The sequence below is a fragment of the Neodiprion fabricii genome, chromosome 7 (assembly GCF_021155785.1).
Source record: "Neodiprion fabricii isolate iyNeoFabr1 chromosome 7, iyNeoFabr1.1, whole genome shotgun sequence".
Taxonomy (NCBI): Eukaryota; Metazoa; Arthropoda; class Insecta; order Hymenoptera; family Diprionidae; genus Neodiprion; species Neodiprion fabricii.
The window spans coordinates 18,248,464-18,273,066 of NC_060245.1; the positions used below are offsets into that span (position 1 = coordinate 18,248,464).

General features: G+C 37.6%; 1 protein-coding gene across 5 annotated transcripts in view; it reads left to right on the forward strand.

Moving 5' to 3' along the window:
* Nucleotides 1-494: 494 nt before the first annotated feature.
* Nucleotides 495-24,603, forward strand: part of LOC124185984 (proto-oncogene tyrosine-protein kinase ROS) — a 36,886-nt gene continuing 12,777 nt past the window's right edge. For 3 of the 5 annotated variants that reach the window (XM_046577266.1, XM_046577265.1, XM_046577267.1), the window contains exons 1-4: nucleotides 496-1,375; nucleotides 12,410-12,469; nucleotides 23,008-23,067; nucleotides 24,378-24,468. In XM_046577266.1, coding sequence (XP_046433222.1) covers nucleotides 1,226-1,375; nucleotides 12,410-12,469; nucleotides 23,008-23,067; nucleotides 24,378-24,468 — 361 coding nt within the window. In that variant the 5' untranslated portion in view covers nucleotides 496-1,225. Of the gene's footprint in view, nucleotides 1,376-12,409; nucleotides 12,470-23,007; nucleotides 23,068-24,377; nucleotides 24,469-24,603 lie in introns of all 5 variants that reach the window. The other 2 variants (XM_046577263.1, XM_046577264.1) reach the window with 1 other exon arrangement.

Genomic DNA, 24,603 nt, shown 5'->3' on the forward strand with positions numbered 1-24,603 from the left:
GGGCAATTGTTCCAGGACGCTGGCTAATGAAGACGGTTCACCACCGGTCTCTTAGACCGTGACCAGCAAATATTTAGCCTGACATGCAAAAAGTCGGATGATCGTGGTAAGAAAAAGTTTTCGGTAAGTAACTTGAAGACGGTCTCGAAACGATGGGTACGGTCGTGTTTAACTTAAATTCAAACCGTTATCCACGTTCGAGTAGGTATTCGATTCTGCCTTGATTTGTCCAATGAAACTTCACTGCGGAATAACGAGTTAATTATAATCTGAATCGAGCTGTTATTAACCCTCGGATAATTGTTTATCGCGTTTCAAGCTATAGTATAACAAGACACTGTTTACGTTGATGAAAGTTTCCAGTTCCATTGGACGGAGAGCAAAGTTGATGATAGTTCATCGTTATGCGAGTGTGTCTTCTCTATCTCTCTCTCTCTCTCTCTCTTTCTCTCGGTCTCGCTTTAAATACGGTGACTCTCTTTCCGTGTCTTTCGTCCCGAGTGTTTCAAGTTGACGACCGTCGAGGGGAGTGGAGTAAATAAGGGCCGAATCCAGAGCATTCAAAGTGGTGAGCTACGCCAAGTTGGAAGGCAAGCCAACGGCCGTAGTGGGGTGCGCACCGAACGACTCTTTGCTTGGACTTTCGTTGGTGTTCGAGGCCCCCAGAGCGGAGGCAAACTAGCCAGTTGCTCGCTTGTGCGCGCACCCGCAACTTGCTCGAGTCGGAGTAGATATTAAAGGTTCATCGCCTTGACCCACGTTGCCCGGATCTGAAAGAACCGAGCTTGTTTGTCGAAGAAGAGTAAACGCGAACGAAGAGGAACCAACGAAGAGGAACGAAATTGTCCTGGATTCAAATCGCAGTACCAAAAATTAAGTGTCTCGTCGTGCGCGTTACCCGAAAAAGAATCGCAACCTTGCGAAGACGTTGGATACGGACAAGTAGATAAAAAATGTTAGACGACGCACGAATTTGGAAAATTTAGTGTTCTTTGACCTGTGTTTGTGTCTGTGTCGTTCTGTGATAGTTGAACGAATTTCGACTACCGCTGCAACATTTTTTTTTTTTTTTTCTTTCGCTTTTCACACTCGATCCGAGGAACAAAAGGACTGGAAAAATGAATCTGAGGATATAGAGAGCTGCAGGTTGAAGGCATCCTTATGTACATGAACGCCTAGTCACGTGTACGTATTATGCAGGGGGTGAACGAAAGCGGGTGATATTATGGTAGGGCTGCGGATATGGGTTTTGATCAGGCTCTGGGCCCTGATTCCTGGAGTAGTGGGACTCCTTCCGGAGGACTTCGACGTCGGAAGCCCCACGAGCTTTGAACAGGATTGCATCGCCTGGTGTCGCGATCTCGACGTCAACCAGGTGGGTATAGAAATAGAAACAAAAAAAAAAAAAAAACTACTCGGTTAAATCGTGAGATTTATCGGTTGTACTTGAAGATTCTTCGCCGACAAGTTCGCCTCACTTTGTTGAACGGGATTTTCAGCCGATCCTCTTTCCGCGACTGTTTTTTCCTACCTCTCTTACGGATTCTTTGGAACGAAAAGTCAACCAGAGAAAAACGTTCCCCGTTGATTATTCTTGATTTTTTACTAATTATAAGTGGATCGTTAATTTCTGAATAGTAATTGACGAGGAGGTTTTGTTACGTCTCACTTATACGTGGGATAATCGAAGTATTTCACAAGGTGAACCGTTTGGAAAAATTTAACGCATTTCTTATCACCACAAACGAGTCGCGATTTATCGAACGTTGCATTTAAGGAGACCTTCGGTTATGCGATAGAAACGATTAGTGAAAAATTAAATAACTGCAAATATGTATATATATATATATTATAATGGTAAAAGTTACAAACGAGGAAAAAAATGTTGAATAAATCAGATATTACGAATAATAATTATTGATTTGCAGAAAGATACAGATCGAATATAACAAGAACAACGTAATATCGTACGACCTCAATACTTTCGATATAATTATAAATAATATTTTATACGTATACTATTTCAAGATTAATTTTATTTCGGCGATTAAATTTTAATTAACGTTACAGCGGCAAATTTTTCAAAACTGTACGACTTATACATACATACATACATACATATAGATATGTGCGAATACAAGACCAAGAGTTGTACGAACTTCGTAAGCAAAAACAGGAAAAAAAAAAGAAAGAAAGTTATTCATTGCAATTTTGCACAAATCGACTATAAATAGCACATTTTTTCTTCCAACGATAAGCGTTGCCGAATCGGTGGTAAAAATTGAAGGTAAAAAAAGTTTTGGTAAAAAAAAAAAAATTCGACACGCCGAACGTCGCTATACGAGCTCGATGTTTACAATTTTTTTCTTGCAAAGTGTTAATTAAAAAATAAAAACTCCTCATATATATATATATATATATCGTACGTTATTTATATTACACTGCGATCCACGTTGGCAATCATCATCAATCTTCTCCCAATTAGAAGCGGTGATACGTTATATAATAATATTGTGTGTTTAATCAAAAACAAATTATTTTCTCATGTTAGGGATTATTTTATCTCTTGGTGGTACTTTTTTTTTTTTTTTTTTTTTGTTTTTTTCTCTCTCTCTCATCTCTATTCTCCGATACGAAATTCGATTCTTTTCTTTCGCAGTTCGGTTTTTTTTTGTTTTTTGTTTTTTTTTTCTTCAAATTACGTCACAGTTTGTTAATTGTTAGAAAAAATTATGACACGAGAGACGGAGAGAAGGATAGAAGCAATATCGTAAATTTCTCTGTTCAAATACATTATAAAGTTACGCGTTGAATCGAATATAAGAGATGAAAAATAAAATAAAAAAAGAAAAAAAAAAAATCAAGTGGAAAGAAAAGGAGAGAGAGAGAGAGAGAGAGAGAGAGAGAGGAAAATGGCCGTCTACGAAGGACGTATCAATTGAGTTGCTCTTCACTCACCATCCCCCCCCCCCCCACCCACTAACGACTACGACATGTAACGACGGTAGTATATATTCATTAATTAAGTTAAACCATAGACCACAGAACGGTGGCCTTAAGCTTAAGCTCCTGGTACATCTCGAGATCCGCGCAGCCTGATCGCAAAGAGATCGTACGAATGAATTTTCACGCGGAGGCCGCGAAAATGGCGCGAAATTTAATAAGCTTTGAATATTCGTCACGTAGGACGAGAAGGGAAATTTGTATCGTCGAACAATGAACGCTGGATAACGACAAACGAACGTGAAATAAAAAGAAAAAAAAAAACAACAAACCAATCAATTTTACAGAAAAAGAAACAAAGCCGGTGCGATAATTTGACGAGAAACGAATAGAAATGAATTTAAAAAAAAAAAAAAAAAAACAAAAAAAAAACACACGCACGATCAATGACAGTTCACAGCCGTAAATCGTGTATTTTTAAAGATTAATGTCTCGGAGCTGAGTTAGTATAATAGATACGAAAAAAGATGAGGAGCAAGGGATTTGATGGGTTGTATGTGGGGGGAGGGATGTTTTTTTTTTTTTTTTTTCAACCGTACTCAATTAATCCTCCTCATCCTCCGCCTGTCGTTTTCTGTCCAAAGACTGTAATTATCGCGTCGATTGACGAGAGGCTTGGATTAAACGTTTCTCTCAATTTTTTGTATTGTTTTTTTTTCTTTTTCTTTTTTTTTCCTTTCCCTCGAGAACAGTAAATGATCAGAAAAACTTCCTTGCGAAGAGTAGGAGAGAGAGAGAGAGAGAGAGAGAGAGAGAGCGAGAGATGTATAATCTGTCATCTGTCTGTGATTTCAAGCATTGTACACGGTGGAAAAAAGGGATTGAATCAATCTTGACGGGGGGTGTTTTTTTTTTTTTTTTTTTTCAGTATTCGTTCAAAGCTTTCTTCTTCTTCTTCTTCTTTTTAATTGTAAAAAAAATCAGTAGGCTTTGAAATATCGCTAGTTCTTTTTTTTTTTTTTTTTTTACACTTCTTCTTTCTCACCCTCGCAATTAGTATAACGCGAATCGATTTTTTCTCTTGCGTTTAACGTTGTGCGAATTTTTCTTCCCCTTTCATTATCACTGCTGTGTACATACATTCAATTAATGAAGAATATTTGCTAAAACTGTTTTTACATGTAAAATGAACGAATCTGAATCTGATTCGATCGACTTTGTACAGCCGAATTTTTATACCCTCGAATTCGATCGCTTGAAAAAACAATAAAAAAAAAAAAAATAAAGGTCAAACTACTTGTGATGCTGTAATTCGAAAGAAGAAAAAAAAAAACAAGAAAACCAGAAACTTCCGTTGACCAGTTTTATTCGCATAAAGTTGTTGTTGAGATCTCACAAACTATGGATTTGATGCAGTTTAAAAAAAAATGTAGTTTTACGCAGTTTCTGAATTAAAGGCTATATATATAAATATATACAAAAATTTATTATTCATTTTGACCGAGATCGGAAGAACTTTTAGAGATAGAAGAGGAGACGAAAGTGAAAAAAAGAGAATGAAAAAAAAAAAGAAACGTGACCGTTACACTCTACAAATGGGTTCAAGAGTCAAGTTATATGTATACTACATTCGTGACGCATGTCTTCGCGGTTGTTATCAGTTGAAATGATTCCCTAAATATCTAAGACCATCGTAACCAGAATGGATAATGAAAAGGTTTTAATGCAGGGCGGTGTGTATATTACACATTGTACATTATAATTTATGGAATTCCTTATCTCCGCACGGTGCATTCGTGTATATTTTTACGGTATACATTATATACGAATGCACCATGCGGAGATAAGGAATTTCCATAAATTATATGTAATAACGCGATAACGAGAAACATATTTATATTTATAACCGAGGCGCCTAAATTCATTCACACCCAGCCCCGTACGTTTGTAAGTGATCCGAGTGTTTTTTTTTTCTTGTTTTTCTAATTGTAATTTTCATTTCATCGAAGTTGCACGTGATTTATGGGACTCGAAAACGATTCGTCGATGCACCGTCGTTGTAATATCGACGGAGAATGGCGTGAATAAATCATCTACACGGTATTGCGGTACATGTATTCATGGATAATGCGTGTGTGTGTGTGTGAATACTTCAGAGATGTGTAGAAAAACGTGGAACATCTATTGACAGTCGCAGCACGAGTAGGAAAATTCTTATCTTGTCAATGTTGGCCCGCTGAGTGACCTGCTCTAGTTGCGTAACAGATCATCCTTCACCCATTCCCGCGTTCAATGACGACGATCATCGACATTCACAGGCAAAAATGCAGGATTTTGTATCACCGTGAACGATTGAAAGATATGAAAATATTGGGGGGGGGGTTGAAGTTCCGAAAGGAATTAATTCTGCATCATTTCGTGGCGAAACATGAAGGAAAGAAATGAAACTTTGATGAAACAACAAAGTTTCGAGTGGTCGGAAACACGTTGGGTCAAAATTCCGAAAATTTAAGTTACGATCGAGCAAAGATACGATAAGTAAATGTTCCGATAGCGAAAAATTCTGAGAAATAAAGTTTCGATGGAGTAAAATTCGGAAAGTTGAAATGTACTCGGACAGTCAGAGTTTACTCGACGAGTGGGTGGAAAAATTGTGAATGTAAAAATATCGAAAATTCCTAAAACAACGAAAGATCAAATTGGTGAAATTTCATCGAGCCAAATATTCACAGAAATGAAAATCTTGGATCATTCGGAATTTCGATGTTTCGGATTTTTTAATTTTCTCACTTTTGCTCTTTCGGAATTTTTACATGTCGCAGTTAGGCCTTTTTCGCATTTTGTCCTCTCGGGATTTTGATGTTTCGTAAAAGTTTGATTTCTTTACATCAAGTTTCGCCACCAAAAAATTCGGAATTTAACGTTTTCGAAATTTCTCAAGTTCGGAATTTCAATCCTGCCCCAAAATACGAAAAAGTAAAGAACGTGGAGCACGTTATGAAGATTACAAATAAAATTTTGTTTATCAATATTTTTTTTTTGTCTCCCGAATTTAGGGAAATTATAAATACCAAAAAGAAATTCAGCGTAATGACAGTTTTTTTTTTTTCTGCTTTCTGATATTCGTTAGGCTGAGAAACAAATGTTATTCGACTCGAAGAAATCTGCACGCGTTTATATTCCGCATACGAAAAATTGGACCAATTATCATTTCTTCCAATCGTGTAACAAGAAGTTAAAATAGTAAATTTTCGAAATCATAAAAATTCGAAAAATTCACCTTTGTCGAATATATCTCACTTGATTTTTGAGCAAAATTGTCATCAAAACGGTCGACTTGTTTGAATATTAATTTCACGAATCGCGTATCAAAAATAACATCGACGAAAACGATTTATTTGTTCCCAGCCTCCGTTTTCTCGCGATAATAAAAATACTAATACACTTTTTCCTTTTTTTTGTTTCTAATTACTACTCACTTAAACTGTTCTGTTAAAAATTAATTTTAAAAAACATGGCTTAAAAAAACAAACACAATAAAAGAAAAAAATCAAAGCAATTTCAAATAAGCTCTTCTGGACACACTGGGCACAATGGACTTCCGGCTGGGCCTCATATCCTGTTGCCTGAAACGGTGTGTAACAAACATATGACATGTACAGGTGTGTGTGTGTGTGTGTGCGTATAAGCGTAATAATTTGCGTCGTTTGAAGAATGAAATTATGTACACTGAGAAAAATTTCATTTGTGACAGTAGCTATAGAAAAATTCAGTAAAACAGGTATCGTTAAAAAAAAAACTGTTTGAATATTGTTGGAATTACGAAAAAACGAGATGTATACCTACATACAGATAGTTGGTTTGAATTTTTTTATAAAAATATTCTAATTATCCATACACGTATCGCGTGATAGATCAATAATCGCGCGAGACTTGTAATAATTACAAACGCGAGATAAATGATGTTTAGTGTATAATACGAAAGGCCTGCGCGTTACTTATCGAGATAATAAATTCTTGAGATATTAAGACAAATTGCGATAATTGTATTAATATTCGCGGTCTAGGGAAAAGATGTCGCGTTAAACGCTTGTGATATAAAGTCGTTATATCTTTATAAGCAGAAGTCTGCGGTATTCTATTATCAAATTTTTATATGAGGTCAAAGGCGAGGAGAAACAAACCGAATAAAAGAGAAAACGAGAAAAAGTTAAAACGTAATGTTTTGCCGGAATTATGTTTGTTACAATATTAAGTAGATATCATTTATATAAACTCTATCCTTACCCTACACGCTCCATATATTATGTTCTCTACGATAACGCATTTTTTTTTTTTTTTCGTACTCTCGACTGGTTAATATTATTTCAGCTTGTACAAAATATGTCGTTTTAGACAACAGTTTGTAAAAAAACATACACAAACCACCTTTTCCTGAATATTTTAATTTTACGAACACTAAACGTGGGCTTATCTATACCAGTAATAAAATCAATGAAAAAAATGTTGATTTCCAACTCACCAGTCTGCAAATTAACAAAACTGATAAGAGATGAAATTCGGTTTAATAATCCACCAGTAAAAAGTTTCGAAATCGTGACATATTATAGATAACGAAGCAAACGTTCGTCGTGAAAATGTTTTTGTTTTTTGATTTCTTTTTTTCCTTTTCAACGTTTGGTTAATAAAGGTATATATATATGTATATACGAGACGTGCGAAGGCGAGGAATTGACCCAGTTGGTCAGTTTTTTTGGGAAGCCTGCGCACTTGAAGCCAAACAAACTGAACATCGGTTCGCTTGCTTCTCCAATTTATAATTTAAGCCGTACGTAGTAAACAAATCCTGGGAACGTACCGTACGTAGTTGGGTGCAGCAACGGTTTGCTCATAAAGCAGCCCGCGGTCAGTTCGTTTGTTCGTTCGTTCGTATGACGTAATGCCAATTAAGGCCTCTCCAGTATCCACACAATAATTATTCGTATACACACGCATGGCCAGGACCACGTGTGTTAGATCGAACTGGAGGAGAGGACGCGAAGTTCCATAAAGGAAAAAAGGGGAGAGAGAGAGAGAGAGAAGAGTGAAATTCCCGGTGGTCCTGACGCCTCGAATCGTTATTCATCAATTCGACCATCGACTTCAGGGAATTCTACAACAATTCGTTATTGCTTACTTGGAATACGCGGTTACGATTCGTCAATATTGAAACTTATGTTCATGGTACGTGAAACTCTCGTAAACCGATGTAACTCTTTCCGAATGAAACGTGCCTGACCGGATGACAGTAACGAGGAGTTCGAACCTTGTTACAGATCATTTCTCAATTGCAGCAATTATCAAAGGGAATCTATAACGATGGTTTTACAGAAATCGACTGTATTGATCATTCACCGAACAAGATCCGATTAAAAAGCTCGTGATACAATGAACTACAGAGATGATTATACCTTGTATCTACCTTCAATGTAAGCTCGGAGTTTAAATAGGTGTTTAAAACGAGGAATTAATCACTTTTGTAATCTGGTGTACGTAAGTCATGTAATCGCTGTAATTTCTTGTAATCGTTTGTGATCTTTGCATTCTTTTTGTATTCGTCGTGATGTCTTCATAATTCTTGAAGTTCTTGTAATATTTGTAATCGGCTGTAATCGTTTTGTAATCCTTGTAATCTCTTTGCAATCAGTGTAATCTTTGTGCAATCTTTGGGTAGTTCGTAATTTTAATCCTAACCTTTGCCGTTTCTGTAACCTTTGTAATTATTGTAATCTCTATGCAATCAGTGTAATCCTTTTGTAATCGTTGCAGTCTTTTGATAATCTTCATAATCCTTGCCGTCTCTGTAATCTTTGTGATTCTTGTAATCTCTTGATAATCATTGTAATCTGTATGTAATCAGTGTAATCCTTTTGTAATCGTTGCAGTCTTTTGATAATCTTCATAATCCTTGCCGTCTCTGTAATCTTTGTGATTCTTGTAATCTCTTGATAATCATTGTAATCTGTATGCAATCAGTGTAATCCTTTTGTAATCTTTGCAGTATTTTGGTAATCTTTATAATCCTTGCCGTCTCTGTAATCTTTGTAATTCTTGTAATCTCTCGATAATCGTTGTAATCTCTTTGCAATCCGTCCAATCTTCTCGTAACCTATGACCTAACTCTGAGTTCTTTGTAATTCATGTAATCTCATTATAACCCGTGTAATCTTTTTGCAATCTCTGTAGTCTTCTGGTAATCCTTGTAATCTTTGTAATCACGTGTACTCAATCTAATCCAAGTCGATGTACGCCACTTTTATAAACCGAGAATGAACTCCATGGCTTAAAAGCACGAAGAGTTTAACTATTACAACGTTCGATTACTGCAAGTAAATTAGTGGTTACGTAAACAAGTCACTTTAATGGAGCACCTATGCTGACGACCGGCGTAAAATTCATTCCCAAGCCGGGGAACCCCGAAACGGTTTCATCTTTCAAATCGATCCGTTATACATCCATCCAGCCAGATTGATTTGGTCACGGCTATCCAACGATGTCCCTCCCCTTCTCATTACCGAGAATTCTTTAGAAATTTGACCTCGGTCGAGTAGTTCCAACCGGGAACTGGTCGGCCGTCCAACCAAACGGGAGCCATGGTCCCTCTGGAAGAGTGTGTTCTACCAACACTACGAAACGCGTTGGCGAACGGTGAGGCGAAGTTTCAAGTTTGAGGTGAACGGTGTCGGGTTTTATCCGCGCCGCGTTTCTCCTCGTTTTCAGAGTCGCACGGTGTTGATTGCCCATCGGTGTATACCTACACCTTGCACCCACCAATCCCACCTCCTAAATTCACTCGGATGGAACACCGACTACTTTTTCTCCCCGTCCCTCGCTTTTCATATCCTTCTCCACAGTGCCTGTATATTCCAAGCTTCCAATGGAGTGAGAAACTAACATCTCGACACTTCTTCAACTATTGTAAGCTCTGGTTAGTCGTAGGTTAAATTTGTACAGTATACGATAAGTGACTTTTCCGCTCTCGAACCATCGGTGAATCCAAAAAAAATGTTAGACAAATCAAAAAATGACGTGTCAGAAGAAGGCAGGGTTTTTAAATTATAGTCCACGCAACTGCTCGGCGACAGAAAAGCCGTTGAAAATCAGGATGGCAGGAAGCGCCAATTTCACCGTTGTAAGTCCTCGGGTGAAATTGGCTCGAATCCTTCGTAGGGTACGGAAGAATTCCGAGTCCGTGCACCTTCACGTTCAACGTCCAAGTCGTCTATACCTGCTTCCGGAAGGGTGCAACAGTTGGTCGACGCGGCCAACCGTGACCAAGACGAAGACTGCGGCGAGTCGTTTAGTTGGGGTGGAACTAGGCGGGTGCAGATCAGGTGGGCGCGATTAGGGGATCACGATAGTCGCGTGTGTTGTGTCAGTGTCACGTAATATACCACGGAGAAAAATACACGTGCGATCACAATGTTTAACCCGTTACTTATAAATTCCCGTAATAGGTACCAGAATGTATTTCGCTGAATGGTCGTTAGTTTTTTCTGCTTTAACATCGTGAGAAGCCTTTCCAATTTCCTCCGCCATGTCTTATATATTCTCTGACGTTACGGTCTGATCGAAAACGCAGGTGGATGTTATATTTTACCGTGTTTGTTTTTTTGTTTTTTTTCTTCTTCTCCTTCTGAGACAGGAAGCTTAGGGTTTGTGTACGGTAATAATGACTCGAAGGTTCCGCAATCAGGTGCTGTGGTACCTTGTGGAAATGATGCACCCGAATTTAACCCCGTAACGAATTATCGGACTGGTGGTTGAATCGTAAGTTTAGAAAGGTCTGTGATAAAATATAGTTTCTGGTCGATTGACAACGAGTCAGGTCTGATTCATGTGAAATTTTTCAAACTCAGGTGAATACATTTTAATTCGCGATAGGCATTGTGATTTGAATTCATGTAATCAGCCACCTGACTTCATTTGGAATATTTGGAATATTTCAAATTGGCACATTGTGGTAATTAATGATAAGTGATCGTGTGAGATACTTGTAAAGTATTTTCAAGCTTCAAGTATTTGCAAGGCAGTCGAAATCTTTTGAAGTCATTTGAAATCTTTCAAAGTCTGTTTAAATTCATTGAATCCATGGTTTATACTTTATGGTCACTCGAAGTCGTGTAACGCAAAGTGATACCATTGGAAATCATGACGTGAATTCATTAGAATTAAAACTTTAAAAAAATATTTCGAGTATCATATATATATATATATACCCCCGGAAAGTAAAACAATACACGAGGTGAGAGCATTTTATTCTTCATGCTGAAAAATCACGAAAGCTGCATGACGTACATATTTTCACAGCTTCTATTATACGTCAGAGGGGAACTACGAAGCTTGCGGAGCATTGAAAACCTAAATTGAATCGCTTGGCGGTGGTTAAAAGAACGGTAAACTGTTGTATCCGGTTCAATTCTAACCCCCCCGGTAGCTGCGTCCATGCGTGCAATAAATCATCGAGTAAAAAGCTGTATAGAGAGTCGGTAAATGGTGGGTACGCATACGTATACATATACAATAATGACAAGGTAGATCGCGATGTAAATAATTTGTTTCTTAACGGCCAAATTTTTCGACTAAATTGATGTAAAATTTTTGAGTCAACTTTCTTGGAAACAAAAAAGATTCGGTAAAATATTGTCCCACTTTTCCAAAATCTCAACGATACTTGTAAAAATTCCCACCACATTGTATCACGCAAGTATCCGAGCACGATTGAAAAACATTGTTAATCAGACGTCATTGAACCGAAATGAAATAAGGATTTGTCACGTGGAAACTACAGGAATTTTTACCGGTAAATCTAATTCCTACAGTCCACCTGTGCGACCTGTGCAGTTAAACTCATTGTCCGTGAGCTTCCGGACACAGGTGTACTTCCGGCTTTGCAAGTATAACGAGGGCTGCAGGTTACACGCCCTCGGAATAGTTGCGTGAAGTGTGTAATGGAATGAAAATTGTACAACTGCAACACCCAGCTCGAAATTCCCCCAGTCAATTTTTGATCCGTAACCCAGGTATGGTAATTATTCGAGTATTTCTTGTTACACGTTTACACGGATTACGTTTAAGTATAATACAGCCGTGTGCTTGAGTGCGTCCTACACGCACGTTGAATATGCATTGCGCGACTCTGTAATGGGTTTATTTGCTTCTACACGTACGATGTAAGGGTGGCAAGCGATGCGTGCGGCAGCAGCCCCGTTTCAGCATGAGAATTCCAGTTTACAACGGGCGAAATTTAAATATCAGGTTCCTGGGAACCGGTAATTTTCCAAATCATCGATATCCAGACTCAACGAACGATCAACGGTATCCTGACAAACGAATCCATATGCATCAATGACTTTTTTCAAACTTGATGCAAATCGCGCCAAGTATATACAAGTGTTAATCAGTTTTCACGTTTTTGGGGTTTCAGAGTCGAACTGACGAGGTCAACTCCGAAGTCGGATGTGGTGCCAATTGCAGATTGGATAAGGTAAGTCGATTCGCGCCTGCGCCGTTAACGTCACCTTTGGTTCGTTCCCTTCGTTTTTTCCTCTGGATGAATTCTTAGTCATTTATTCGACGCAAAAACTGGTCCGAATAAACGCGAGTCAAATTATTGCAAGAGCTGTAAAATTGGCACCGGAGACAGTGAGGGAGGGCGAGACTGGGTGTCCGTTTCCTTTTCGTTGTTCTGACCACAGCGGGGAACAATAAAGTTTGAACTTCCGGTTCAGGATGGACGGAGGAGATCCCTACACCCTTCGACACGAAGATGAATATACGAGGGCCGCGAGTGAAACATGGCAGGGCAACAACAAATACGAGCGCGGTAGTGTAACAAGGGCTCGCTGCTTGCCGTGTGTGGAACAAAATGTAACGAATGAACGAATGCATGAATGAATCAAGGATCGTTGTGAACCCAGTGGATGAACATCCAGTATTAACTACGTAGGGCTGCTGGGTGCTCCACGTTTTAAATTGGAACGCGTGCAATACAAGTGCAGCCGGCAAAGCAGACGGTCTCGGCCTCGTTAACGGATGTTGCCAAATTGACGTGCGACTTCGGGATGGCGATACAGGCTTAAATTGTGGAAACGAGACACCGGTGAAAGCCCATGTGTGGAAAATAAGAACCTCAGTTTTGTCGAACGTTTCGTAAAACTTGACCTCCAATTTTATCGTCACTAGATCAGATTGGAACAAATCCATGACGCAATCTTCGGTACAGTTGTATTCATTGATGCCTTAAGCTTCCGGCTAACTAATTGTTCTCGGTCCGAAACAAAAGGCGAGTTCGATTCTATATGAATTATGCGACAATGACTTCCAACCTCTTGTTGCCGATGTCAGAGATTGGGAGTCATTCTCAGAGTACGGTGATATTCGTTAATGCCCAGACCTTCCGTCTAACTAATTGTTTTCGGTCCGAGACAAAGTGCGAGTTTGATTAAATACGAGGTTGTGTGACAATGACTCCCAATCTCTCACGTCGGTTGCATCGCCATTCATTGCCACATAATTCGTATAGAATCAAACTCGCATTTTATTTCGTATTGAAAACAAGATAGCCGGAAGGTTAAGGCGTTAACGAACGTTGCAGTATGTACGTACAGGAACCTGAGAAATCCAATTAGAGGCGTTGGCGTTTCCCAACGGAAATCATTTCGGCTTTAGATGCGGAGGAAAAAGTTTGAAAAGCCGGATACGTAGTCAGCAGTCCGTATCTCCACGACAACGACAATAACGACGAGGAAGAGGAGGAAGAGGAGGAGGAGGAGGAGGATGAGGAGGTACGGGATGCAGACACGGTGTGCCTAGCGTGGTCGAATCACTTACGAGCCATCGGCAATAAGTAAATCAGGAAAATTGAGTGCCGGATTCATTGTGTCCAGGGGCACGCGATGTGTTTGTAGAACAACACTCGAACGTGACGCGCGAATGCGAATCAAGTGTGTCGTTATACGTTAGTCAAGGAAGTCTGGCCACGTGACTGTGCCGTTTTGCTACAACCCTCTGCGAATTCCGCAGTTGACGCGCAACGCCATAGCCGCAACGCATTTTTTTCTAAATTAACATGGAATTCCCGAGGGTCGTTACACGCTCCTTGGGCTTCAGGAACGCTCGCACTCCACGAGGCGGACGGAGAATCCAGCACTATTGTACTTTTGAAAAGCATGTATGCGGTAGCTGCGCTCGTAAATGGGAGAGAATAATACCAGGAGACTGTTGAACTGTGCCTGATGGAAGCTTACGGTTACACCATGTCACGGTGGCTGTTTTTCCTTTCGTTTCACAAGTGGTTGCGATCCTTGAGCAGTGTGTATAAATTATGTGGAAACAGAGTCGAAATTGGTAGCTAAGACTTCAAGTGGCTCAAGGGTTTCTTACCAGTACACCGGAGAGCACTCGTCCAGAGGTTTGTATACGTGCCTGGTTCACTCTGCACCGCGATAGCGGACCACCCTCAAGAGACGCAACTTGGATTACGCGGTCTGCAAAAACAAAAAAAAAAAAATATTTAATTTCAGCTGCACGGGACGTTTTTTGGTAAATATTATGTTTTCGAGTCTGCCGAATCCTGAAATCACTTCCATTTCCCTACATCACGTACGGTATTTTTGTAAAATACAAGGTGTTTGCATGAAAAAACGACCATTTCGTTGCGATGAACTAAACTTTATATCTTGCAACATTAAACGAACAATTTCTCTTTTATCTCTCTCTTTTCATTTGCGGTTGGCTTACTTTTCTCTCGCTATCTCACCTTTTGACGCAATTAGTGACGGTATATTCTCTCATGAATAATCACGGTGGCCTTTTCAGGGTTCACCGAAATCAATTTTTCACTACTTAATTGTACCGAACATTTGCTCCAGGGACATTAGTTATTTTAAGACATGTGATATTTTTACGGATAGATAATATTTCTCGAATAATCTTGACCGTGGTAAATGTATAATAAAGGAACAATATATATTACTAGTTGAAGTTAATTTAAGAAATTCATGTATAGCGACAAAATTTCTTGATCCCTACTTTCGATGATAAATCGTACTCTAATTTGAATATGTAGTATTTTTGTTATCTAAACTGTCTTGCGGATATCTCTTTCGGTATATTTTACACTACGTGCTTTAATTATCCGACATATATTTATCGTCATAAATTAATATATCTTGTTTCATATTATTCATCTTTTATTCTATTTGTTGATGCGTTTTTCTTTCCTTTTCATTTTTAATTTTTTCAGTCTAATCTCCAACAGAATGACCAACCGTCTTCTATAAGTCTACAGTACAGTGAACAATTCTTATAGAGCATGAAAATCGGTGTCAAGAAGTATACATAATGATTCGGATTTCACATAGAAAGGAAAATTCATAAGGGTCTAAATTCTGATTAGATTCGCTTAATATCCGCGAAAATTAATTTCCACTCGTTAGCGGAGCGCAGAAGTAGGTAACTGATGTTAGAGAATCAAAGCGTTGCTATACTTTCAACAATCAATTTACTCAGTTTTGATTACCGATCCATCATATAATATTAGTAAACAACAAACTGAAATCTTTCAAAGACCGTGCAGCATAAAACTACAGTGATATATAATTAATCATGGAGATTCTTCTTCCTCTTTTTACTCTCTCCTCCTTCTCTTCTGTTGCATAAAATTTATTATCTGTAGCCTTAAAACTGTTACCACTTCATTACAACAATCATTATATACGATCTCGAAGCTGAATGCTATCAATATTTTGAAAGGATTTCAAGATTCGACACGATGATCATTGTACCTGACTTCAAAGCTAAATACGAATTCAAAGTGTTTTATAAGACTTCAAGGTGAATCCATACGTCATACGACGTTAACCGTAACTCCACGTGGACTCCAATCACTTTACATAGTAACAATAAAATGGTGCTGAGTAATCTGTACAGTAAAGTGCACCTGACTCCCAAATTGAACACTATCAATGTCTTGGAAGACTTCAAAGTGAATCCACACAGAACACGACGTTAACCATAACTCCACGTGGACTCCAATCACTTTACATAGTAACAATAAAATGGTGCTGAGTAATCTGTACAGTAAAGTGCACCTGACTTCCAAATCGAACACTATCAGTGACTTGGAAGACTTGAACGTGACTCCATAAACGCTTTGACTTGCAACTGATTTCACGTGGACTCGATCGACGTTATACGATGACTTGAAAATGGTACCCATAATAATTGTTTAACCAGTGAAATTCAGCAGTGATGAAAGTTCAGATGACCAAGCCATCAATGAGTATCCATAGATACCTATGCGTCCATGCATAATCGAGTCGAAACCATCGTGGGTGTATTTACTATTTAGGGTACACGTGGGCCGATCTGCGGATAAGTAGAGATTAACGCCGTAGATTTACCTACCGCCATGATGGACTCACACCACATATGCCCAGAACGGACAGACGGTGCAGGTTCGGAGTGTGAGTGAATGAAGCCGCGAACGAGAGCAAAGAGAGCTCGGATAAACCAAGCGAGGGGGAGAGAGAGAGAGGGAGAGAGAGTAAGAGAGGGAGGGGAACAGAAGGGGGCGTAATGTGTGTCGAGGATTTAATGAGGAAGTGAGGAATTAGCGAGAGTACGCGGAGGCAGTGTACCTACACTGCTGCTGCAGAGACGGAGGGCCGTTCGAACCGTTCCGCCAACCCTCGAGAACTTCGCTGTGAGGGATGTCCAACTTTTGAGGGTCGTCATTGTTATCAGCTAGTCGCTCGGCACTAATTCGGTATCATCTACCAACTATCGTAATTCGTGAATAAACGTTGCGACGATCGAGACACGCCGTTCGACGCATCAATCAACACCGATCAACTGGGTGCATGCACTATAAGTATAGGGGTACTGGAAAATGTCCTCGTTAAGTCAGTGGCTGGTTTTTGGCGCCATTTTATCACCGCGTAACCCAAGTTTTTCATTTTAATGGAGGCAAATCGTAATTATCCGGGTTTTAGACTACTCGTGTCACGTATAAATCAATGAAACATAAGCCACAATATACCCGTTCCACTATCCATACGCCAATGAAGACGGCCAACGGTCACCTGTAAGCCTGGTTGTATTAGTTTGATTTTTTTTTCCACCAGATGACGCTGAGCAGAGTTACAATTTCAATAATTATACACGGGATTTTGGTTCAAAAATTGGAATAATTTCAAATATCGTCTATCGAAAACTGTATTTTTCCGCATGGCTGTGGTGAGAATAAGTCCGTTTAAAAACTGCGTCACTTATTCGCTGTGAGGTCGAAAATACTTTATACAGTGACAAATCCCGCGTGGAAGAGAAAAATTTACTGTTTAAAAGAATCTGCGAATTACGCTGCAGAGACGACGAATATAATAAATACATATATATAGCGCAGAATTGCACTGCCCAGGAAACGACTACTTGTCACGTCAATGCGAATTAAGTTTTATGAATTTTTCTTCATTTTGTAAAAAATTATTTGGTCGCTTGATTCTCTTCGTTGTTTCGACAATAGCGAACGCGAATTTAAAAGAATTTCGTTTGAAACACAGTAGAATTCAATTTTGTCTGTACGTAAGATTCAGCAATTAAGAGGTACATTATTCTAACCACACCAAATTTTCTCGGATTTCTCAATAGACTTCAAAATAAGTATTTTTCCCAAAATTTGCCGAAAGTAAAAATTTACTCTATACCAATACGAATCCTAATAAGGACCAATTCTGGCAAAACTAAAAATGTATAGTCACTTAGCGATGGCCATTGAGCTCGAATCGAAAATTGATTATTTTTGGTCATTCTTAATTAGTCACGCGAAATTTTTGGCAACTTTTTGGTACTTTCGTTGAGCTTGAAAAAAAGTAGAAGATACTTTAGCGCATTTACCCTCGTTAGACGAACGTTTTCTTTTTTGTTTTTTTTTTTTGTTTCTAATTTATAACGGAAGTCACGCTTCGACGTGGCTACTTAGAAATGAAATTTTATAGTCGTATCATTGCCGCGCGTCAATTGCGTGCGCGGTGTCGACACGACGCGTGGTGCAGAAAAACCGGACGTGACGTGACGCGTGATCATGTACGTCGTTCAAGTCTCGTGCAGGGTCGGTATGAGGAAGGTCATCATCGGCCTTACCGACATAAGTTATCATCGAAATCGTGTCAATTATTAGCATTACACCCAAGAGATACGGGGCAGGGTCGAAGTTCCGAATTTGAAAAATTCCGCATTATTTGGTGGCGAAACTTTGAAGGAAAGTAACGAAACTTTGAAGAAACAACAGAGTTTCGAACGGTCGGAAACACGCCCGGTCAAAGTTCCGAAATGTAAGATTCCGAAAATTCAAGTTACGATTGAGCAAAGTTACGAAAAGTAAAAGTTCCGATGGAGAAAAATTCTGAGAAATAAAGATTCGATGGAGCAAAATTTGGAAAATTAAAATCAACTCGGACAGCGTAGTTTACTCAACGAGAGGGTGGAAAGTATGAAAAAAACCGAAAATCAGAATGAACGTAAAAATATCGAAACTTCAAAACAAAGAAAGATCAAAGTGACAAAATTTCACCAAGCTACAAATTCAGGGAACTGAAAATCTAGGATCAACGATGTTTCAGATTGCAGCTTTTTATCGGGCACTATTCGGGATTTAAAATTTCTGATAGTATCTGTTCTCTCATATTTGTTATTCGAGTTTATTAAATTCGGAATTCTGGCCATTCTGATTTTCGATTTTTCTGATTTCTTAACCCACTCAGATTCACCGCCCAAAAATTGGGACTTTGGCGCTTTCGGAATTTTTCAAATTTTTCATTTCAACCCCGCCCAAGAGATACTGCAATAAATGCCGTTTGTCACAATCCAATAATCGTCTGATCGCTCAGACTCAAAAGAATCCAAGTGAATAAAAATCACTTCACAGAGCATAATTCGACTAAATTATACTAAATTAAGTGACTTAATCGACTAGATAATATTGAAAAATTGATTCTAACCTTCGTAACAATACGTGTTTCTCTTTTCTCTAGTAATAATTAATAACAACGTACTCCATACAAAGAAAAAAAGAAAAAATCGTTCATCCTTGTCAACTGTTGGATAATCGATAACAAGCATCGCGGATGAAAATTTTCTTACACCAATTGACGGAAGAAAAACATGAAGAAAATAAATCAGTCGATAATTTCACTTAAAATAAGGGTTGAAAAAATCGTAGCCTCCAACGTATCGTGCACGTAAACGGCCACAGACTCGTAAGACATGTTATAAATTGAACAAAAAGCGACTCGCGTATGTACACGTATGTGTGTGTAATAAAATGCACGAGCGAAGCGAATAGAATTCGAAAGGCGGGGGAATTGTTCAGTGATAATATAAATGAAAACTGAAATTAATAATGTCCTTATCGTTTATCGCCCGGCGACCTTTACAGATTGTGAATTGACCCGTGGATCGCGATGCGTGCTTTACGGACCGTTTTGTGTACGATGGAATGGAATTTCCATACGACGATGCCATCGTCTAAGAAACGAGATACCGGCAACGACAAACGCAACACCATGAACGACCTAAACACACCGATGTTATCGCATGTGTCTTATAATTAACACTTTTATACAACATACATATATCCTAAATATTATTAACTGGTGGTTAATGTTTGAAACGGTTTGATTTAAAATATTTAAATGGCATTTTGAGTTTAACATTTTAAATCTCCTCAAAGCAACCATTTGAATCACGATCTTCAAAGCTGCATTTTTTATTTTTCATTTTAAACAGTTTTCACCAGTTAATAACATAATGCTACACACAACCAGCCGTAAGTTTGAATAGTTGATAATTTTCTGTTATTGTTCGTAAAATTCGGCTTTCCCGTCCCCGCAACGAGATTCAAAAATATTAATAAACATTTTTTTAACCGTATAACGAGCAACTATAATCCGCGTGTTACAATGATAAATTATTAATTTCATTACGCGACAGCGGAGATTGAATTATGTTTACAAAATTTCATTACTTATCCAGCGTCAATGTATCAATGTATCAATGTTTCTAACCTTTCGACACATCGCAATCCTCAAACATTGTTATTATTGTTATACACCGTACTTGCATGTTTCGATGCAACGTATTCGAAAAAATCATCAAAACGAAAGTGCGAGAAATTCAGCTCAAATTTTGTTCACACTTGTGATTATATAAAATAAAAAGAACGTAAAATTGAACGATGCAAATCACAAATACGTTTTTTTACCCTGCCCGGATCGATTTAATATTTTCCAAACACTTCCTACATCCCAGATACGATTTTTCAAGGTTTTCCTAAACTTTTCGAACTATCAAATCTCAACGACTATATCGTTCAATTTCTGTACTGTTTTCAAATTTCATACTTTTACGATCAATCTATACTCCAGATTATCCAGATTTTTGTTTTTTTTTCTTTTTGTTTTTCTGTACCGTTCCGCTTTTCATACCAGTAACAATATTGATATACATTTTTTACAGGAGTACAAGCTGTGCGTAATACTGACATTATTTTTTGAAAATTCACTTTCTAGGATTAGTACACGATAAAAAAAAATGAAATAAAATAAAATAAAAAATACTTCGCAGATTATCTGTAATGGTTTGCGCTGACAGCTCTTGCATGCATTGTAAAAGTTCAGAAGAATCAAGAGAAACGCGTGTATATCTGAGAGACAAACAAACGCTTTCTCCGCCTACTTCTTATCGCTCGAAATTCAATTAATATAGCGATATATATATATATATATATATATGTGTATATATATATATATATATGTAGGTATAATAACGAACGTGATAATCATTTGCACAAGTATAGCACGTGCGTATGCGATACATATAGGTATATAGTTAGGCATACACAATGTTACGCATACGACTGCGAAAGAAATAAGTTTTGAAAAAATCAAAAAAAAAAAAAAAAAAAACAACGGTATAAAATGTAAAAATTGTGATCGTACTCGCGTTCTAACAGTCGAAATATTTCATGTATGAACAGTAGACTGTATAAAAGAAGAATATTGTTCCACGTTCTGGTCTTATCGGTACACTAATAGGGTTGACGAGTTGGAAAATTTCAAATTTAATAAAAAAACAAAAAGAAAAAACAAAGAAACAATCAAATAGAAAATGGCGATGATTTGTACCTGTAAATATTAATCATTAAGAGCTAAAATATGGAGAGTGTCTTCTTCTCGTCATTTGGCACAATACTTTTCATGTTGAATTTTGAGAAAAAAAAAATGAAGAAAAAAAAAATCACAATAGTCGATTTTTCGATAGATTTTAAATACACGGTATGACGTAGCGAATGTGTGTATTAGAGCGAGGTATACCTGAGAATCACGATGACTCTGCTCGCTTGTTTCATTCAATGACGCAGATAAATATGTACGTACGTGTGTAATAAATATATGAGTAGATGCAGCATTCGACTCAATCTGAAAGAACGGCAGGGGAACTTCCGTTGCAGCATCTCGCGTGGTGGCTCGGGCATTAATCATAAAAATTAGCTTCTATTTTCCGGGTAAAAAGTACTGGATAAATAAAGTGAAAAGAAAAATTAAACAGAAGCTACCGCGTCCTTTACAAACGAATATGATTATTGTAACAGTGTGGGCGGTGAAAACGGCACGTGCCACCGCAGACTTGACGCGTGTGTATTTTACGTGCGTAAGAACATACCGCGATATGTATCATGCTGTACGTAGGTATTAATGACCGTAATAATGTCTTGTGAGAAATTAAAACATCATTTACCAGAGTTTTAAACGGAAGTGTTACACTCATCACTAAGTTACGCCGCACTGATGCACCGTAACGTAACCTGAGAATACGCGTCTCTTTTTCTTCTTACACCATGGGTATACGTTATATGGGGCATTTCAGAAAGAAACTACCAAGCCATATATTTTTTTTTTTTCCAAAACGTTTTTGAGTTTGGAAATATACTCCGAGAGGGATTTTTTACTCGCCATCTTTGTTCCGACAGAATCACTCTCGGTCGGTTTGAAAGATTTCACATTCGAGACCAAGTTTCGAATAGAAGAAATGGCGATATTTCAAAAGAAACATCGACGACAAAAAGGTTTGGTTTTTGAACGTAGTTTTCAAGAAGAAAATCTGCGGTATCACAAAAACCAGCAGAAACGAAGATGATCGAAATTTTTTCGCGCACTGAAAATACGCCATTTTTTATCTGGAAAAATCAAATCGTAAATTAATCTTTGTCAAATTAGGAACGTTTCAAGCCCTCATACGCCATGGAATAACGATTTTTCGATATTTTATACAATATTTGGGAAAGAAAAATCCGAAAAAATATTGCTACGAAATTTGAAAAAAAAAAATTTTTCATGCATATTTATATTTTATTTTATTAAATATGTTTTTCACGAGTAATGCTTAAGGATGTGTAATCACGAATATATAATAAATAAATATTCAATTATAATAAAAATATATGACAAAAAAATAAAAAAAATTTTCGTAGCAATATTTTTTAGAATTGTTCATTTTTCTAAGATATTGTGTAAAAAATTGAAAAATCGTTATTCCATGGTGCACGAGGGCTTGAAACGTCCGTAATTTGACAAAGATTAATTTAGGATTTGATTTTTCCAAATAAAAAATGGCGTATTTTCAGTAGGCGAAAAAATATTGATTATTTTCGTTTCTGTTATTCTCAACTTCTCAAGTACTCAAATTGTGCATAAAAATTATGAAATTGATGCAATACTTACCCTTCAAGAGTTTTTCGAATTGTCGAAGATCAAAATGAATGCGAAATTTGGTTCGTAGCATTTTTACGACGAATAAAATAAGCAACAATATAGCAACCCGAATTAATCGGAAGAAATTTTTACAAACAATAATTAACTCCGTACGTGGACAAAATTAATTTCCGCTATTTTTACAGCTACGAACGAATTAAATTCACACTTTTAACCTAATTTTAAGTGATAATTCTCTTTGGTTTTGTTCCAGTGTACGATAGGATGCGCGGCGTGGGAATTAGCGCTGGAGACTAACTGTCAGGCTGTTTGCGTGAGTATTTTAAACCCCCGTCACAAAACAAAAAAAAAAATATCAACAGTAATTCATTAACCCCTTGACATATAAATAAATGGAATTCGATGCGTTCGAAAAATGTTATTTAATTTGACTCAACTGAACAGTTGATGTGTAAGCTTAAGAAACTGAACGCTTTATTTTTGACATCTTCCAGACGTCATTTTACGTCAAGGGGTTAAATTCGATGAAAAACGTACGTCACAGTTTTGATAAACTGAAGGCAAGTAAATTCTCTCTTCATCCTCGACCCATTTTTACATGGAATCGGACTTGAATTATTAAATTTTACACATTCTTACACATCGAACGAAAAAGGATTTAAATTTAAACTATAACCGCGAAAACGAATAACGATCACCGATTAATTGGCGGGAAAATAGACGATCACCAAACTGTTGCCAGTTTTAATCACGTTTACGAACACACGCTAACGATCTGATATTGTTTTCGCGCGGGAACAACGATTTTTGAAACGATCGCTTACCTAGAACCATTAAACGTGTTTCTAATACTAATTACGAATAACTTGGCAATTTATAAACATTACCACTTCCGGTAATAATTTTTCACAGAGACCTGATGAAAAAAAAAAAAATGATGAAATATTTATTTATGTTTGAAATCTTCCAAATTAGGTATTATAATTCAGAAAAATTCAGAGGCTGAAGTTGATTTTGCAAAAATTTTTCCTACAGACAAAAGTATGGGAATTGATAAGTTGCAGAATAAATCGGAGAAACTTGTCTGAAATACCGAACACACAATTCTGGCGAAGAATTTACTAAGCAAAAATCATCACCAAGATAGCTTTGTTGTCATTAAATTTATTCTTTAGACTTACAGCCTTCGGTGCACCGCAGATTAAAATGTTACGTTTACAACTGGTCAAAGTACACTTAATATTGTACTTGGAGTTAAAGCGACGATTTTTTTTTACTACATTTGAATAATGCAATGAAGTGTAAATGCAAGTAAATGATGAGAATTATGTGACATCAACTGTCTGAAGCTGTTATTTTATCATCAAACATTCCCAACGACGTCGAAAGCTTGTTGAAATAGTTTGCGGTATTCGCGCATTGTTGAAAAAAAAAAAGTTCGGTCATAGAATTACAAAGATAAAATTGCAGGAATGATTTCGACGCAACGTTCGTAGCATACTTTTTTACAATAAGTCTTTATTGTATTCCTTACGAATAAATCTATGATATGTATGTAATTTCTACGGCGATAAATCAGCACCGCAACATTCAGGACTGAAAATATTATTCCAAACGTTTCAGAATGTAACGCAAGAACTACTACCACCTAAACAACTCTACTGCGTATTGGGATGTCAAGATGCCGTGAACAGATATTTTCAACAGCTTAAAGGTAATTTTAACGGAGGAATAAGTCATATTAATGTAGCTCAGCGTTTCGACAGGCTTGAATAGACAGACCATGTAAGCTACCCACGATGTGCTGTTGTTAACGTTTTACTGTGCGCTGTGTCTAATGGAATTTGCG